The sequence below is a fragment of the Falco cherrug genome, chromosome 1, assembly GCF_023634085.1.
Source record: "Falco cherrug isolate bFalChe1 chromosome 1, bFalChe1.pri, whole genome shotgun sequence".
Taxonomy (NCBI): domain Eukaryota; kingdom Metazoa; phylum Chordata; class Aves; order Falconiformes; family Falconidae; genus Falco; species Falco cherrug.
Genome location: NC_073697.1, coordinates 87,019,745 through 87,039,423, shown reverse-complemented (window position 1 = coordinate 87,039,423; position 19,679 = coordinate 87,019,745). Strand labels below are relative to the sequence as shown.

Genomic DNA, 19,679 nt, shown 5'->3' with positions numbered 1-19,679 from the left:
TTATAAATTAGGATAATTAGGTCCCGTGCTTATTAGTGTTGGGAATGAAACAGAAAGATGATACGTGTGGTAATAGGTATCATAATATGAGAAAATGCTGTCTGTGATTTTCTACTTGTTGACTGAAGGGAAAAAAAATATTCAGGTGAAGTAACATCATTATGTGCTGCTCCCACCTAGGAAATTCAGGCTGTGGGAGCGTGTTGTTATGCTGTAGGACAGGGCCCAGTTACACCAATGGAAGTTTGGAATACTTCCACAGGATCCAGGTGTTGATTGTTGTAACTGAGATTAGACTCTGTTTCCTCAGTCCTGAACATTTTGTGTTCAGGTGAATGTGAACCCTGAACAGACATAGAAAACTGTACTAACTCCTCTTACTTGGAAGCAGTAGCTCTCGACCACGCTGGCAGGGGACAGCACTGCCCAGTCTGATGTTCTGCTCATCATCTCTGTCAGCAGAGGCAAGGCTGTTTCTGTGTCTCATCAGTCATGTACGTTACATCCCTTTTTTCTTGAGAAATACTGTCACTGGGACAAATTGATCTTTCCACTGGTATTCTCCCTAGAGGCATAAACCCAGCGAACGCAATATGAAATTTATCCATGTAGGGTCTGAAAGGAGCCTGTGGTCACCCAGTCTCTGTAGAGCACCCAGGACAATGCTCTCAGGCCATTTCTTACTGAAGTGTTTGTCACACAGTAAGTCAAGAGAATAGCAATTAATACTAAAGAATTCTTAGCTCCTGGCTTTATACTAAGTTTACTAGATAGTGTGACTAATGTGTAGTAAGACACTTAAAACACACATCTGTGTTTTAACAGTTGAATATCCCATTAACTTTTCTCTTACTTCTCAAGCTATTTGGACTGATCTCACAATGCTTGGGATTTTTAAGGGCCCAAGCTCCTGAAGTCTCAAGTAAATACTTGACTATGGCAGTTTCTGAGTTTTTCACAAAAGGTCAGGGAAAAAATGTCTTCAGCATTGCAGAGAAAAGCTTGAAATACAAAAATGATCCCTCTCCAAACCCCTCCAAATCTGAGAGAAGTGTCAAGCTTATTATTTCTCCTGAAAAAAGCGGGGCTTCTAAACACTGGCGCAACACTGACAAGGTCCACTGACTTAGAAAGATGATTCCTTTATTTAAAAGTAGGTGCAGTCTAAGCAAGTGCTTTGCTTGGTCTGGGCCTTAGTCTCACTGAAACGGGAGCGGTGCTCGGAAAGCTCGTCTAGCTAAATTGGAGCTGCAGCTCCTATTTCTGCTGCATCGCCAGCAAAGAATGTCACATACGTGGCTGACTATCTTGCAGGTTCTCCAGACTTGTAGTTAGCATCACTTCCTCAAAAACTATTTCATCCTAGGGTTTTGCCTGCACCGCCTCAATGCAGCTTGTATGTGGAAACACTGCATTTAAATGCTTGTTTCCAAAAAAAGGAACAGCAGGGTTTAGACAGCCTGTGCCAAGCTCTATCCCTAGGGTGATTTTTCTGAAGTAAAGCAGAGAATACCTGAAATAGCTCCTGACAGAGAGATAGGAAAGGATATTTTGGGTGAGCTCGAATTTTGCTTTTATATTTATTGTAAAGCATTAAATGGAACGTTAAAACTAGAATTCTCCTGAACTGTGTAATTATGTCCGTCACAGTACTTCAAATGATTTGCAAGCAGAGTGTTCTCCTTCCTGCTAAGTGAATTTTGCAGATAGGTCTTTTAATGGTTTGCCAGTGCACCTAAAAGCATAGCTGGGTTTAGGGCATAGACTGCAGTGCCTAGGTATTAAGCTCTTAGTAGTGACTGTTAGTATCAAATGCAACAGCCGCCAACACTGTCAAGTCCATAACAACTACAAATTTATTTCCCTTTCTAAAACAGACCAAAAAAAAGTAAAGAAAATGGTGTAAAGACAGATCAGCTGAACTTTGCAAAAGCAACAAGAATGCCTGAATTCCGTTTCATTGTTGTGAGCTATTAGCAGCACCTGTGCTTCCTTAGCAAAATAACAAGTTTACCATTATCTAAGACAAAAACTTTTTTGGGGGGAGGGCGAGGTCCTTGAGGCAATAATATCAAATCCCCTTTTGTTTCCTGGGTAGTGATTACAGTAAAATACTTTGCTTATGTTTCCATTCCTTAGACCATCTGTTTCACATTAAACCCTTCTGGCGTGATACATCAGTATTTATTAGAGCGTTACATTAGATAATGTAGTGTTAGTATGGCTGTTATAAACCCTTAGTTTCATGAGTATGACCTCAGGGGCAGAAATGGATGTGTTTACTTAATGAAAGGGCTAGAGACTGTGTTAATAAAACTAGTTTACCAGTTCAGAAATTACTTTTTTTTAGGTCTTTCACAAATGTATTTTTGGTGTGTTTTTTGATTTGTAATTCTGAATGTTTGTGTTTGGTACAGGAAAACCTTCTGGTTTTAAATGACTGAAAGCCGTGATACTGAGGACTTGTTGATAATAAATTGTTAGACACCTAAATCTGAAAACACAATACTCTATATGTGATGGGGTGACATCCATTTTCATAAATTTCCAATGCCCTGTACCATTCAGGGCATGCACTCACGCGATTCAAGAGCTACTGAAGATGGGGCAGTAACCCTCCACCCCTGAAGGAGCTTTCTAGACGTTTTTCTTGTTGCCCTCTGCAGCAGCTCATTTCTTGTGCTTTCTATCAGAGGCAAGGCTTCATAACACCAATATGCAGAAGACAAGACTTGTTGTAGAGCTATCCTGTCATTGCAGTCTCAACCATTTTGGGACAATTTAGTAAGTACAAGACCTTGCAAGATTTTAAAAAAATTCTTAGCGCTAATGAGACTTTAGTCCCAGTGTACTAAAGAGACTTGCTCCTTACCAAAGGAGTAAGCGAAGACACTCAGTCATGGGAAAGAAGAGCAGTTCCTTACAGCTGTTTCTGAAATACTTCATTTACCAGTGTTACTAATGACATTTCAATCTACTTCATTTAGAAAGTTGGTGACTGTGAGTGTAAAATTGAGAAATCAATCTTTTGTGATATGAAGACTTTCTGTGCTTTAGATAAGGTGAAGCCTAGTTTCTAATATACTCATAGAGAGTGTGTTTGGGGAAGAGGGCAAGTCTTTCATCCTAAATGAACGTCTCTCTTTTTTTGTTTATGGTCAAAAGAGATCTGAAGGATCCTCTAGTGGGTGATTCACCACACCTAGATTAAATTCAAGGCCTGAATCACTGCGAACATATATATACATAGACTTTCTCTCATGCTAAAATCTCCCTAAATTTTGTGCTATTATTTAACCAACACAGTACTTGCGTGGTTGTGCTTACCCTTCAGCGATGCAGTCAGATGTGGTCAGGAAGCCAGTATCTGCTTCAGAATCTTTTTTTTTAACTGGTCAAGTTATACAAATTAAAGTTGCCTAAAAGCATTATTCTTTCTTGGTCTATTAAACAAAAAAGTATTAAGTAAGCTTAAGTAGCATCATTTTGTAACCCAAAAGTTTAAACTAGTGTATCATTCAAATTTTGCTGGGTCTGAAGCAGGCCAGGATGACATCAATATTTCCTTTAAGAAGGCCAGCAGTAAGTCCGCAGTATATGTCTGAATATATTTGGATCAAATGGCATAATGTTTCCTTTTTCTCTCTCTCTTTCTTTGTCTCCTTCGAGAATAAATTTTCAGGTTGTTGGGGTTTTTTTTTATTTTATATTGGGAAGATGATACATGGTGAGTAAATGCACTTGGGGTCATGGAAAAGGCTTTTCAAACCCACATTTTCGTCGTTTCAATTGTCCTTTTATTACTCTAATTGTTTTATTTTTAAAAAAATGCCTGCAAGTTCATAAATTTTCCTTGCCAATTGTAGACTAGAGACCTGCCCTTGCTCTCCCTGTAGCTAATGTAAAACATCCAGACACTGACTCATCCCTGAGTGATCCAGGTCCCACACAGAAAACAGTTCTTCGTATTCCTGCTGGGGTGAAGTTAACCCTGAAGGGCTGCCATTGCTCCTGCTGCTGCCACTAGGTTTTTCTGCCTGCCAGGGGAAAGTCAACACCATTTGTCAGGCCGCGTCTGTACTGACTCTTCAGTCAACCGTACTGGATTTCTAATTTCTGTTTTGCTTTGTTCTGGTCACAACATAGTTCAGAGGCCACTTTAACCTTGGGCACCTTGCTTGAAGGTATTTCTGCATCTAGCCACAGAAATGGGATAACTCCCTGGGAATCATCCCTGAGTGTTGGACCTATGGCATCGGTAGCACAAGCATTTCTGTTTTAGCTAGCAGAATAATTCCGTTAGTGGGTACCATCAGTAGGTTGTTATCCTCTTAGATGGATTTTCTGCTCACAGATGAAATAAAACACAATAAAACTGGATTACAGTAGCAGCAATATAAATATATAAAAAAACCCCAAAGACTGAGAAGTTAAGTAGTAATTAATGTAATGCAGGAGTGTATATTCAAGCTAGTCCTAACTTTCAAAAAATTGGTTTAAGAGATTTTTTTTAAACCTAATTGTATTGCAAGTTTTACAAAATGGTAAACATAATCTAATTAAAAATAACATTTTTGGACTGACTGAGTAAAAGCTAAGATAATCCCAAAAGACTTTTGCACATAAATTGCATAAGTGCATTAGTACCTAAACCAAGCAAAAATAAACAACAGAATGTGAGCATATGCACAGGAAATTTCTGATGGTGAAGTGTTGCCGCCGAAGAATGACATCCAAAATGCAGCACTGAGGCAAACAATCAATATTATCCATTTTCATTTTCTAGTGCAATGAGGTTGCGCAGATGTTCAGTGATACATTTTTGCTGAGGAAGCAGTTTTGACTGTTGCTTAACAACAGCCTCAAACTTTTTTAGCGGTGAGCTGAGTTCAGCCCTGGTGTAAGTTGATGCCACTGTCACTCACTCAGGAAACTTGCCTGAGTCTTTACTGGGATTTTGACTTCAAGGGTCAGATTATTTGTGCAATTGATGCACCTTGAATTGCACTGGCATTTCAAACTGAACCATCTGATTTTAGAATTCAGTTCAAGCCATTGAGAGATTTATCAGGAATTGTAGTATCAGTCCCACACAGCTCCAGCCTGACCCCAGGTGACTGATGGTATCGGGGGCAGTTTGTTCCTTCCTTTGTGAGTTGTTGGAGGTCAAATACGGCAACTGGGGTTTGGGTTAGAGGGCAGGCTGGAGGGGGAGAGGTAGGGTACAAGTGGGACAGTTAATGGAGAATGAGTGTTACGAGGGATAAAAGAGAAAAGGCATTATGGGGGAAAAATATGTACAAGTCACTTGCAGGAAGCTAGGAGTCTGAGAACGGGAGGAAAGAACCGTGCTACAAGTGGATGGGAAGTTTTGAAAATAAGACTTTTTGCTTCTGGGCTCTTGATAAGAAAGAACATACACAGTATAAATACACAGGCTTGCCTCTATGATAAGGGATAATACTCCTGAGATAAACTAAAGAAAAATAATCAAATTAAAATTTCAAAGCTATCTAAGAGAAACAGTGGAAGACCTTAAATATAGAGATTAAGGCAGGTAAGAAGGATAAAGGAGGGAGAAAAAATCCTCTAGTCTATAGCATATTTTCACCAGGGTCCCTGTTTCACTTGTCTGACCCCTGGCAGCCACTGCTGATCTGTCAGATGTCCCAGAGCCCAAGGACCTGTGCAATGTGTCTTTGTCGCCTGTGCCACGCGTGTGTGAGACGGAGACATGGAGCAGTGGGCAGCGGAAAGCCACTCAGCTGGGAAGGCTGGGACGCGGTTGAAGTCCTTTAGCAGAAAGCTCATTGTCTTTTGGGCAGGCACAGCGTCCTTGTGATCCTGCTGTGGGTCCTGCAGCTGCAGGAGCCTGTTAGCAGCACGGCGACGCAGAACAGGATCAGCTCCCTGTGCTTCGGCGGGGACAGGCTTTCCTGCCAGGTGTGCCAGAGTTGCTCACAGCAGCTGGAACCCAGCTGGGCCTTATCCAGCTGGAGTGGTAGGGGCGTAACGCACACAGTGCATCTTGTGGTGTGGGGAGCGTGGGTGTGGGGGCGAGGCTCCAACAGGTGGACAGGAGTGATAAGGGTGTATAATTCAATATGCAAAGGTTGAATAATGGCATCTGTAAGGCTTGCCGGCACCCCCAGACCCACATTCAGCAGCATTTCTGCAAGGCACAGGTAGAAACTGGTGCTGAATTCTGGGTGTCAGCTCAGCAAACAGGGGCTCCGTCCCGCTTCTTCCCAGGGCCCCAGCTGCGAGGCCGAGGGCAGCACCGCGGCTGACCGGGGCCCAGCGCACCCCCCTCCCCCCGCTGGCGGCGCTCCCGCGGGCGGGGTCCCGGTGCAGGGCAGCGGGGGGCGCCCCCCGCTAGCCGGCCCCGCGGGCCACCTGCCCTTCCCCAGCCCAGGCTGCCGCTTCCCGCTGCCGGGAAGCCAGCGCTGGCTCTGAGACGGGTCCCTGCGTGAGCCAGCTCAGGGCTCCGCGCTAACTACGCCCGAGGCCCGGCGTGCGGCGGGCTCGAGTGCCCCGGCTGAGGGGGGGTGGGGAGGGGTCACTGCCCCCGCGAGGGCCGCAGGCCCCAGCCCCCCCGGGTGCCTTCGCGGAGGAATCTTGCCCCGCGCCGCGCTCCGTCCGGGGCGGGGCGGGGCGGGACGCGCGCTGCGCGGCGCTCGGCGGGCGGCGCCGGGGCTGAGGGGGCACGCGGCCCGCCGCCCGCGCCATGTCGCTCCGCCGCGCCTTGGCGCTGGCCGCTTGCGGGCTGGCCGGCGGCTCCGTCCTCTTCTCCGCAGTCGCCGTGGGCAAGCAGCCGGGCCGCGGCGGGGACGCCGAGCCGCGGCCAGGGAGCGCCGCCCCCGCCACCGCCGTTACACCCGCCTCCGCGGCGCCGCCGGGTTTGCTGCTGCTGCCGCCCGCCGCCGCCTCCTGCCCGCCGGCCCCTGGCTGGATCGAGAGACCCGCCGGTACCGGCAGCTACTGGGACAGCAACTGGGACAGGTCGGTGCGCCGGGGCCTCCCTCGCCCGCATGGGTGGGGACCCCGCTCCCGGGGGGGCCCCTTAGAGCCTCCCCCCGCCGGAGCCGCGTGTGGGGCGGCGAGTGCCCGGGGGGGTGCCCGGGCTGGGCGGGAAGAGGGGGCGGGGTGGCCGGGGGAGGGGGGCCCGGGCTGGGCGGGAAGGGGCTGGGAAGGGGGGGGGGGGGGGGGGGGAGCCCGGGCTGGGCGGGAACGGCCCGGGGGCGGCCCTGAGGCGGCCGGGCAGCCCCGCCCCCCGGCGTCCAGTCGGGAGGCAGTTCCAGGTAAAACTGTAGGTGCTAAAGCGCTCAAAGCAGAATAGGGTTGAAATTCTTGAATAGTCTTGAAAATCCTTGAAAACTGTTGGAATTCTGTGGCGCCTGGCCGCTGGGGGGGGCCGCCGCTGCAGGCGCTCCGTGCCCCCTGCAGAGCAGCCCCCGCGGGTGGGAGCTGCGGGCGGAGCGGGTCTGCCGGGGCCTTGGCACGGCGCTGCGTCCGCACCGGGATTTTGCTCTTTGATGACGGGTGATTTCCCGTGTTTCAAATACACGTGCGAGGCGGGTGGTAGGCCTGCGCCGTGAAACTGCGTGTTACTGCTCTTAAATCCTTGTGAAGGCAACGTTGCTTTGCACCTAACTTAGCTGTGTTCTTCATAGTGTTGAAACGCATTCCCCGAAGGGTTAACTACATTTTTTTTCTGATTAATTAGAATGTGCAAATATCTGTATTGAGCTTTGGCTCATTTAGCTTCCGTCTGGTAGAATTACCTCCCCAGGGAGATTTATGTCAGGCTCCGGTTTAATCACAGTAAATCCAAACTTAAGCGCCAACAGATTTCTATTGTATGGTGCATCCCGTTTTGATTTTTGCAATGCTGCTACAGAATCAAATGCTCATATAAACAGGGCTATGTACACTCAGATCATAAAAACGTAACTTTTAATTAAACAAGTTTACATCTGGGTACACAGTTATATTGAGGGAAGTACTAAAGCTATTTTTTTAACAGGCTTAACTTTGTTGATCCTTCCCTGTCTGGTTCTGCTGAAAGGTAGATTTTCTTCAGGGATTATAAAGTACTTTTGGACTCCTGTAACATTTTTTTTTTTTTCCCAAACCAGGAAGTAGGGGTTGTACTGTAACGGATGTAGCTGTCACAATTGCCTGAACAAATATAGCTAATAGCAGTTAATGCCACTGTTCATCATAGTGTGCAAACAGTAGAAGTGTATTATCACAGGTCAGTTAGTGCTTAGTGTCTACCATTTGGTGTGATATGGCTTTGGCTACACCTTATTGAAATCTTAATTTTGATTTTCGGATGACGTTGGCAAAAACCTGTAACATGTAAAGTTTTTAAATGGCTTATACACAGAGCGTCTGACTGCTTCTCTTTGGGGGCAGGGAATGATTTACAAAGTCAAGTGAATAACCAGATATTGCAGTATTCTTAACAACTGGTGGCTTTTCAAGTTTGAAACAAAAGAATGCAAGTGTCTTGTTTTCAGACTCCCTGTTGGTCTGATATGATGTTACACCTAGGATGCTGAATTGGTGTATGCCGCTTGCACAGGAATTGTACAGCTCAGTTCTTGGAGAAGGCTAGGTATAGGTTCATTCATGTAAAATACTTTATCTGAAAGCTGTTCTTAACTAAGCTTCTGTTAACTGGGAAGCTTGGTGTGGGAGGGGAAGAAAAACAAGCTTTGAATTATTGACAAAATTTCTGGGCTTCAGGTAATTTCCTATATTTTCTGAGTGGTGCTTGCAGATAGGTTTATTAGAAATATCTGGATTTCGAAGTATGTTGCAAGAATTCAGACATTTGTCAGGCTGACTACATTTCAGTGACTGCAGGGCTTCCTGGAAAAAAGGTGAAGAGGGCACTGTCATGGATTAAGTGATACTTTTGTTTTAATTTGGTTTAAAGATGGTCCCTGCCATTGCTGTTGCTTTTTGGCAAGTTCTGATCAGCTATGGTCTTGGGTGGGTTGGGTTTTTTTGGTAAGAGAATGCAGAAAACTGCATTTGTCAGCTTATGAGTTCCAGTGGCCTAAACGAACCTACTTAGTCTTAGCAGTATTAGAAGTTTTCCTGCTCTTAAACTTTCTAGAACTAGCTTATGCTAAAAATATTGTTAAGCTTGATTAACTTCTCATGACTTGTTAAAGCATCTGTTGCTTTTCCAAGTATGTTACCATCAGGTAACTTCAGAGGTGCTGGAGGGGAGAGAGCAGGACTTGCAGTCAGGTGTTTCTTGTGTGTTTCTGCCATAGGACGAATTAATCCCTATGTTACTTGACAGATATACTTTAAGTTTTCAGGTGTTTTTTCTATTTTCCTAATGTGTCTTTCCAGCAGTATAGTTTTTACTGAATCAAAAGAAGTATCCTGTGAAAGAGCAATGGAACTTCTTGTTATTAGACTGTTGCTTAAATTTTAATGTGATTTGAAGAATCAGTCAGCAATATAGAGGCGAGCGGAGGTTATCGTTACTCGGCAGCGCTGGGTGCATGGGGGATCGCTCCACCAAAGTCATGTACACCGAGGGGACTTTTCAGTCCTCCCTTTATACAAGCTACTCATACCTATTCATTAGTTTTCCAAGAAATTGTTTACATATTCATTACAATTCTGAGAATTCATTTACATATCTTGTGCCTGTGCAGTGTCCTTGAGGAGTTGTCTCTGCGCAGACTCTATTCCTTAGCGGCCGTGTTTAAAGTCTCCCATCTTCGCCACGTTGCATGTACAACAGGAATCTAAGAAACTGAAGCGTGGGTAAACAATACCTGTCTTCAAACATTGCAAATGATTGTTAATGCTACCAAAGCTAAGGAATGCTGGATATGTACCTCTCTTCCTAAAGGAAGCCTGGCAACACCCCTGTACGGGATGGCCTCTCAAAACTGGAATTATCTTGATGACAAATGGCCTACCTGGCCAGACTTTTGGAAAAAGCCAGACGATGGTGGAGGATATTGCTTATTTGATGATAAAACATATGACTTGGGTCCCAGATTTGATTTACAAATATTAAGCCTAACCACCACAATATTTATGAAAAGTGATAATAACTGTCATTGGAAAGCTCAAAGCAAGACAGGGGGAGCATGTCCTGGAAACCCAGGGCAAAACACTTGTTCCCAATCTGATGGGTGGAATGATTACTGGATGTATACATAGACCAAAGTAATCAAATTGAAACAGATATCCATAAGATATGGAACAGGTTTCAGATTTTACATGATGGTTAAACATGCTTTTGTTATAATACTTATTGTAATAGTTTTAGGAATACTAATATGTGTATTACTTCAACGTTTTGTTTGGTGCTGTCAAAGAATGATCATAGTGCATAGTGATTTTTTATAGTTGTAAAAGAATTTACAATAGTTGTTAGAAAAAGGGGCCATATATGATTTATTTAAAGAACGGTGTGCTCATGTTTATCTGAGGAGACCCTTATTGTTGACTTGAGGATGTACTAAATCCTTGAATGGATGACATAGGGAGTGTGCAAATTGTCCAGGCAGGAGATATGTTAATGTTGTTAACTTGAAGATATACCAGGTCCTTGAATGGGAATATGCTAATTGTCCAGGTGTGAGATATGTTAATGAGTTAATGAATAGACATGAGTGACTTGTATAAAGAGGGGGCTGAAAGGTTCCCTCAGTGTGCATGACTTTGGTGGAGCGATCCCCCATGCACCCAGCGCTGCTGAATAAAGATAACCTCCACTCACTCAAATATTGGTGATTGATTCTTTAAATCAATGTCCAAGGACCCTTATTGCCACATGACGGATGTACAGACTGCTAAGTCCTTGGGTTGGTTATCTTTAGAAGGGACATTTTGTTTCTTAGATTCCTGTTGTACATGCAACGTGGTGAAGATGGAGACTTTAAACACGGCTGCTAAGGAATAGAGTCTGCGCAGAGACAACTCCTCAAGGACACTGCACAGGCACAAGATATGTAAATGAATTCTCAGAATTGTAATGAATATGTAAACAATTTCTTGGAAAACTAATGAATAGGTATGAGTAGCTTGTATAAAGGGAGGACTGAAAAGTCCCCTCAGTGTGCATGACTTTGGTGGAGCGATCCCCATGCACCCAGCGCTGCCGAGTAACGATAACCTCCGCTCGCCTCTATATTGCTGACTGATTCTTCAAATCAGTTGTCTTGCTGAACCTTGTTAAGAGCTTAAGGAATGTGTTGAGCCTCAGTGTTTAATGGAAATCATGTCTTTACTAAGGCAAGATGGATGCAGGGCTTTGTAAAGCCAGTCTTCTTGTGAACTGTAGGAATAGGTATGTGAAGCAGCGGTTTTCTATGACCAGATTACCTCGTCTCAAACTGAACAAAAATTATACTCTTGGTTTAAAAAAAATCTATGTAAAAAAAAAAAAAAGTTTAATTATAATAATGGAAGAAGTGAGGTCTGGTATGAATTAAATAAATTGACTGTTCTTTAGGTAGGAGAACAAGGGAAAAGTTCTGAGGCGGAGAGACTGTAGCAAAAGGATTTGTATTAATGGGGTAGAGGATCAGTGCAGAGAGGGGACCAGAAGACTGATCTGTGGAAGGTTTGGACAGGGTGGATGATGACAGTGCAGTGCTGGTGTCAGCAGCGGGAAGTCTGTAGCACTAATCTGTGACACTGGGGAGGGAGGTGAAGATCCACTGTGACAGGTGTTGTTTTGAGGAACCGGGTCAACTGTCTGGGTGATGTGCAAGAGGAACAGTTGTGGTATGCAGGAAAGGGATACTGGTGTGCAGCGTGACAAAGGGGAAGAAAGATTAAAGTGGCATGTGGGGAGAGTGGTAGCAAAGATGAAAGGATAAAAATAAAGCTGAAAGATAAAAAAATGTTACTGGAGAGACCTGATATGACCTAGTTTAAAGCACAGAATAATTCTCAATGTGTGCTGAAGGAAGTTGGAGCCTTTCTAAGATATTGTTGGATGGGGAGAGTGTATTTTAATTATTTGATGTAAACATGATTGATAAAGTGCAAATTTTATAGGTGTTGTCACAGGGCCTTTTAGATATAGAACATTTTCTTTCCTTTGTGATTGGTCAAAACCTGTTCCTCTTTTCCTGGGTATCATTCATGGTTAGATTTTTCTCATCAAAAGCCTACCCTTATACCTGGAAATCATGAAATCCCATATGCTTGAAAATCAGTGAAAATCCCAAGAACAACTACTGAATCAAAGGAATTTGAGTATAAAGTGTGCTAGTGTTTATAATCTCATCCAGACAGATGGACAGACAGTAGCTTTCTATGTTTTAGTGTACACCATCTCTGTGTATCAGGATTTAACTTTTTCTGTTGCATTTGTTGCTTTCTTCTTTTCTTCCAAGAATCAACTGAGAGATAGCTGTTGCTAAACAGCAAATTTATTTGTGGCAGTTACACCTTTTAACTTTTTTTTAATGCAGGCTTTTATTTATAGCTCTAGCACAATGATTTGAATCAGTTTTGCGATATAGATGGCTAAATAGTCAATTTTAGTACTTCAACTATATCCCGAAATAAGGCAAGACTACCCATCTGTAAAATTCCTCTGCCTTTTAGTTTCACCTATCTAAAACCGACATTTTAACTGTGTTTGTTTAGACGTGAACCACTGGCTCTTATCAATCTCAAAAAGAAAAATGAGGAAACTGGGGAAGAAGAACTTGCCTCGCGCTTAGATCACTGCAAGGCAAAAGCCACCAGGCACATATTCCTTATCCGTCATTCTCAGTATAATCTGGATGGCCGGGCTGATAAAGACAGAACTCTGACCCCACTTGGTACGTATTACTAGAAGCATTGTACTTTGCATTTTGGGAAAATTGCTTTTCACATGCTGCCATCCTGATGAGTATGGGTCAGTAATTAATCTCTGCTCTGGGTCTCACTGCCAAAATTTAATCCACTTTCTGGATCCTTTGTGGCAGAAAGATGTCATGAATAAGTTTGTTTTTTCCATTTTTGATCCTCTAAATCCAAACCTTAAAATGTGCTTTATAGAGTTCTAAACACACTCAGTTGTAAAGGAGCTTTGCAAAGGAAAATTCCAGTTATCTTAAGGTTGCTTGAGCAGATTTTCATGCCGGCTGACATAATTCCGCAGGGCTAAGGCTTGTAAACTTAGCTCCATAACTGACTTTGGGATAGCTTTCTCTTAAAAGGTTTCTGTTAGTTTGCTGATTTATAAAGGGGAAAAAAAGTACCTTGGACTTTCTTTTCAGTTGGAGTGTTAATTATTAAAATATATCTCACTCTTGCTAATAAGCACTGTTTCTGGGAATACTGCTCATCAGTCCTGCTTAATCAGACACTTTCTTGATGAGATGTATGCTAACAGTTTCTAGGGGGGAAGAATTATTATTGCGCTGTGCTGCTTGATGCTTTGGAAATCTGGTGCCAAATGTTTAGTGTAAACACATTCCTCCCCCCAGTCCTAAGCACCAGTGTGCAAACAGGAGTGAAATGCTAATTTCAGGACTAAGGTGCTATTTTAAACTGGTAACAAGGTATAATCTTAATCCTGTCTCATCCTGTGCCTTGGGTCAATTACTGACTCTTGTCTTTTCACCTACCTACCTGAAAGATGGAGTAAAGCCTTCCCTAGGATACCCACGTACTGTGGTTCTGAACTTCCCAAGCCAATGTGGCCTTGATGAAAAATGCACCGTCAGGTCTGAGTGGATCTGTTCAGCACTGTCCTGAACAGCGGTGGCAGCTGGCTTGGGTCAGCGCTCTCTCTTAACTGGAAATGACCCCCTTGGGATGGGGCTAGCAGGGATACTGAATACTTTAGTGAAAGTCTCTGAATAAAGTTTTGATGTGTATTTGGGTGGGGGTTTTTAATTAAAAAAAAAACAAACAACAAACTGAGTTTTTCCTGCTTATGGAAATACAACTAGAAATTGTCCAGCCAATAAATTTGGTCTGAGTAAGTAAATGAATGGTGAAAAATTTTTCCAATTACTTTTTGAAAAGAAGAAAACCTGACATTGATGAGACCTTTTACGTCTACTGCACAACTTTTCTGGTAGTTTGTGTGAGGCGCTTATGTGAGTGTCACCAATTTATATAATGAGTATCGTTTTTAAGGTCGAGAGCAGGCTGAACTGACTGGACGCAGACTGGCAAGCTTAGGATTAAAATTTGATCAGATTATCCACTCCTCCATGACTAGAGCAACTGAAACAACTGAAATTATAAGCAAACATCTCCCAGGTGAGTGACTTCCCTTAATTTTGCATTGTCTTCTGATCCTTAAAACTGCTTCCAGTAAAAATTTGATTTTGTCCTTAAAGTCAAGATGTTATTTAGCCAACCTCCAGCCCTGTGTGAAACTAACAACCCTAATTCTGCTTGTTTACAGTTCATCTTTAAAAATACAGAGGGGCCTGCCCCTCTGAGTGACTAGCTGCTACCTGCATGTGCTGCTGTGTAGGGGAGCTCTGCTGGTTGCTCTTCACTTTACACCTTTCGTAAAGCAGTCTGTCACAGGTCGTCAGGATTGGCTCAGTCCTCAGCCTCTGTGGGCAGCAGCACAGGAGAGAAGGGTGTCATAAACACCAGTTCTGGTGGTGATGCTTCTTGCTGGGCTAGTTAACTGGCCCTTCCTGTGTGCTGCGCTGTCCTGTGTGCAGGGGAAGATGTAGCACACTCAAAAAGGTGTAGGGATTTTTTTAACGCGAGGGCTTTGTTTATAAGGGGGTTTGGGTGGTTGTGGTTTTCTGGTCGTCTTGTTTTGTTTTACTGGTTGGTTTTCATTTTGTTTTTTTCTCCTGCTGTTCAGACATACCAGAATCTGAACTAAAGGTATTTGACTATGCATAATTCTGTCTGGTATTTTAGTAGATGTTCAGGTATGACTGGCTGAATGTCAGTTCTCTTATCATTCTGTGTTTGTTTTCTTAAATGTGCTGCTTCAAAAAAACTCCCCAAACCAGCAAAACAACAACAACAAAAAAAACAAACAAACCACCCCCCCCCGGCCTAAATAATAATAAATATTAAATATCAAAAGTGTAGCATTAACATTAATTAGCAGTAAGCGTTAACTGACATACATCTTTAGATTAACATCCTTGCTAATGTGTTTCTGCAAAGTGCAGCAGGCTGGGAAGACTCAGCTTGCTTTGCCAAGCTGGTTTGGCTGTTCTCAGTTGGAATAAACTTTGTTTTGCTGATGACAGAATAGCTGTGTTGGAGAGATTCACACCCCTTGATAGGATGTGTGTAGACTAAAATGGTCTTTAGGGTGGAGAGGAAGACTTCCTTGAAGATAGAATATGAAAAATGTATTAATTGTAGAGTTGTGAGCCTGTTTGCAGTGGCATGTGAAGTAATAAGTCCTTTCTGAATGTGTATTTAATATTTCAGGAGTCAAAAAAATTAGTACTGATCTGCTGAGAGAGGGAGCACCCATAGAACCAGACCCTCCGGTCTCTCACTGGAAACCAGAAGCTGTGGTAACTTTAAGATATTTTATTTTTTTTCCTTCAGTTATTATGTTTTGGGGGTTTTTTTTTTAAGTATACTTCATGTTGACAGTAGTAATAACTTGCAGTGTCTGTACCTGATGCTTTTTATCACACACCTTAGATAACTGCATACTTTTCTCCTCCCCAGTAAGTGTACAGGACAGTTAAAATAACTTGACAGTCCCTAAGTATTAGTTCAGCCTCAGGTGTGCATCTCTGTAAAGAAGAACTCTGTAGAAGGTGGCAGCCCATCTGCAAAGGCAGGCAGTGGCACGTGTTGCTCTGAGCTGTATTTAATTCTGAACTCTGTGCTGTTAGCAGTACTACGAAGATGGAGCTCGAATTGAGGCTGCTTTTCGAAACTTCATTCATAGAGCTGACGCAAAGCAGGAAGAAGACAGCTATGAGATCTTTGTCTGCCATGCCAACGTGATCCGCTATATTGTGTGCAGGTATGTGTTGGGCTGCATGTCAGTTGGTGGTGTTTAAGAGGTCATAGTTTTACTGAAATTGTGTTGGGTTATGGCACTGCTGAGCTAGAAGATGTGATTTGGCTGGTTTGAAGCAGCTGGAGATCGGTGCCTGTATTGTGAGCAGCTGGTTCTGCAGCTTCAGCACAGGATTAATTTGCAGGTACAGGACACATTTGAGAATTAGAACACTTTTGATTCTAGTTCCAAAGTGAAAATGGCTGAATCGGTGAGACTCAAAACCTTTTTGTATGTCTGAACAGTCTCTTTAATACCGTACGCTTGTGCTTCCCATAAACCCGAGGACAATGCCTGTGTAGGCTGTTGGAAAAGGCAACAAATAGAGCGTCTGACTGGATGCGTCTTTTTGAGGTGATACGAATTTGATCTTACATAATGAAAGATTGATTTAGTTTAGGGAATTCTTTACTAACGGAAATTTTTATATTATGTTCAAGTTGTTACTGCAAAAACACACTAATACATCCAGTATTGGATTAAGGGGAGAGCGGATCTTTCCGCTAACATCAAGGTTGTTCACAAAGGAGAAAATAGTTCTGGATCTTTGCCTGTCTCTGTATCTAGTCAGCCGAGTCTGCTTTATTCCTCTTCCCTATCAACAAAGCACTGTCTGTAAGATAATTTGTCTTGAGCAGGACAGATGTGATTAAACTTTAATCTGATCAATACCTACAACAATTTCAATTGGCTTTATTTAGCTGAGCTAGTTAAATGCTAGCCTGTCTGCTCAGTGGACTGCTTTAGAGCTCTTCACAATTGCTATACTTAAAGTTATTGATCAGGTAAAAAGAATACTCTTTTCTGTGCCAAAAAAGATCATCTTGCTGCTGCCTATGCTTTTCCTGAAATACTTTTTTTCTGAAATACGTTTTTTCTCTTTGCAGTTTCTTCCCTCTTCTTTTTAACTTCACTTCTGTGCCTTCTATTCCAGGCTGTCTGATAGCACAATTGAACACAGTCCGTGTAGCATTCCCTTTGAATCTAGAGCTTGACTGTAGCTGTTATTTCATTTCTTAGCCTTTTTAAAAGACTCTCGTAAGAGCCAAAAAGGAGTTATTCCTCAGTATCTGAGGCAAAAGATGTTTGAGACAACATGATTTTTTTACAGCTGTTTACTACAATTGGTTGAGCTCCTGAGGCTGTTCGTTTAGGAATTTTAGAATAGCTGGAGACTAGCTACGATACTGTATTTCTACAAAAAAAGCACAAGACGCTTTTTCTCACCACTTCTGGGGAACAACACAGCTGATGGAAGGTAGCTGCGGTAAATTTCTTCCATAGGCGATGTGAACAGCTAGAATGAATCCTTGTCTCTGCTGCTGTTCTGTACCTACCCGTGTTGATGAGGCCAAAGTAGTGCATAAAAGGTGCTGTTTGCCCCTGCGCCGCTGGCGCGTGGAGGCAGCCACTGGGGCGGTGAGCCCTTCCCTACCTGTCAGGAACAGCACGCGGGTGTGCGTTGCTGCAGTGTCCGTGACTCACTTAAACCTATGCTGTCTAGTCCTGTTTGTTACAAGGTTGCTCAGAGCGCTCCCAGCAACCTGACTATGTTACAGCTTCTACCTTCTGTTGATCTGAATTAATCCTGGCTACAATAATCATACCCATCTGCTGGACTCTGCTTATGCAAGGGCGCTGCTGGCACTGGTCCCGTCCAGCGCTGTTGTTTTCATGTCAGTTGCACAAGGGAATATTTTTTCCAAGGCTGACTGTGGAGCATTTGCATGCAAGCTGCAGAATGACCAACAATCTCATTTTTTTCTTTCTTTCCTTCCCCTTATGTGGAACAGGTGGTGATGCTGTGAGCTCATTTTAATATAACTGTTCATGAATGAATAATATGTTTGTGGGTTTTTTCAATAGAGCATTGCAGTTCCCCCCGGAAGGCTGGCTGCGAATGTCCCTTAACAATGGCAGTATAACTCACTTGGTGATACGTCCGAATGGAAGAGTGGCACTTCGAACACTGGGTGACACAGGTTTCATGCCTCCAGATAAAATCACACGCACCTGAATGAGCAAAACTGACGGCTGTCCAGGAGCTGCCTCTAGTCTCTTTGCACTAGTACATTCAGCTATGGTACCACTAGATTTTTATCTGTTATGTTGGGGTGTGATCCTGTCTTAAAATGTCCTTTAGCCCCTTGCCTCCTTCATACGTATTCATATCTGCCTTTCAGTCCAGAAAAGAAGAAATCTTTGTAAGCGTGAAGCTGTCCAGTCCTCAAGTATTCCCCAAAACTCAAAGCTGAGCTGTGGAATACAAAGAGATTGAATGTTTGCTCAGCTGTTGCAAGAGCACTGACTGTCCCCCCACCCCACCATGAATTTCTGTAACCAAAGCTTGCGCCTGTGGATGTTTTTCTTGTGCAGGAAAGCAATTGGTGTGGGAACTGGACGGAACAGCCTCGTGTCACACTGCGGCTAAAACTGAAGGCGAGACAGCTTGTTTCAGCTCCTGCAGAAGGAGTGACGAACAGGGCGTTCTGCTGTTCAAAGGACAAAGGGATAAGGCTTCAGTTTTTGTCAGCTGTTGAGGGTGTGTTTATGTTGTGTTGTTGTTCCCCTCTGCCCCCAAAAGCACATGTAAACTCTTGACAGGAGGTTGCCAGCATAAAGCAAAGAGGGTCAAAACCCATTTGCCTCAGAGCTGTGGTGCTAGAATTAACTGCTGCTTCTATTAAGTGTTCCTCCATCCTCAGGAAGTACTTTTAAGCTGTTCTGAACAATGTTATTCGGTCTCATAAAGCCTTTAACTAAAATGTGGTCTGTACCAGGATGTAGGGAGGTGTTTGTAGCATTAAGACAGAAGGAAAGGAAAGCAGCGATCTTCTGAAAGTGCTGCCAGTCCCTGACTGGCTGACGGTTTTGGAGTGCTTTCTCCCAGTGATCTGTACTTGCTGATACCTTGCTTTTAGCCACTGAGTTCAATGTAGTGGTACTTTGTGTCAGAGCTTCTGCGGTGTTGGGGCAAACTGCTGCTTAAACCTACTGGTGCCTGAATGGTGAAAAAAATACTGGTGGGGTGGCTTGTCCAGGCCAGGTGCATAGTGCAGGTGTTGGGCAGGACACCTCAGGTGGCTCCTTTGCACAGCTCTGACACTGCTGGACTGGTGCTAGGGAAAAAGCGGGTGGCCAGGAACCAGGGAGGGCCTGCGTGCATTTCACCTTAGGGTGCCTGCTGGGCCCCTGAACTGGCGGCGTAACCTAGCTGCCTCACGTCATACCTGGAACGCTGAAAAATGTCACCCTGTATGCATAGTGTGCCTTGGTGATAGAGCACATACTGTGTAGGATAGCAAGTGTAACTTGTTAGGTTCTCTCACCACCAAGAATGCTGATGAGACCCTAAACTTGCTCCTGTCAGAGCTGGATGAAGCACAACTGTGGCACACAACCTAGTGACACAGTTGAATACCGGACTGCTACATCAGGATGATTTCAAGGGAACTGGGGTGAGTAGGGGAACAAAACATGATCCTTGTCTAGTGCAAGTTGGGGGGGCAAGAGGAAACCATTGTGATGTCTCTCTCATTGACACAATGAGAGTAATTTACCAGTTTTTGTCTATTAACTTTTTAAAAGTTTTGAATAAAATAACTGGTTGCTCTTTCTTGTCTCTTCAGTTGTGTGACTGTCACCTATAGAACATACGGCTGAAGTGCTGGCC

The 19,679-nt window shown here is 43.7% G+C and overlaps 1 protein-coding gene across 2 annotated transcripts; it reads left to right on the top strand.

Moving 5' to 3' along the window:
• The first annotated feature begins 6,665 nt into the window (after positions 1-6,665).
• Positions 6,666-19,619, top strand: PGAM5 (PGAM family member 5, mitochondrial serine/threonine protein phosphatase). 2 transcript variants are annotated; one of them, XM_055703849.1, is made up of 6 exons: positions 6,666-7,002; positions 12,649-12,827; positions 14,137-14,262; positions 15,418-15,506; positions 15,840-15,970; positions 17,873-19,619. In XM_055703849.1, exons 1-6 carry the CDS (start codon positions 6,728-6,730, stop codon positions 18,021-18,023), a joined length of 951 nt encoding a protein of 316 aa, XP_055559824.1. In that variant the 5' UTR covers positions 6,666-6,727; the 3' UTR covers positions 18,024-19,619. The 2 variants fall into 2 exon arrangements, with proteins under 2 accessions (XP_055559824.1, XP_055559817.1); XM_055703842.1 differs by having other exon boundaries at positions 6,668-7,002; positions 15,837-15,970.
• The last annotated feature ends 60 nt before the right edge of the window (positions 19,620-19,679 follow it).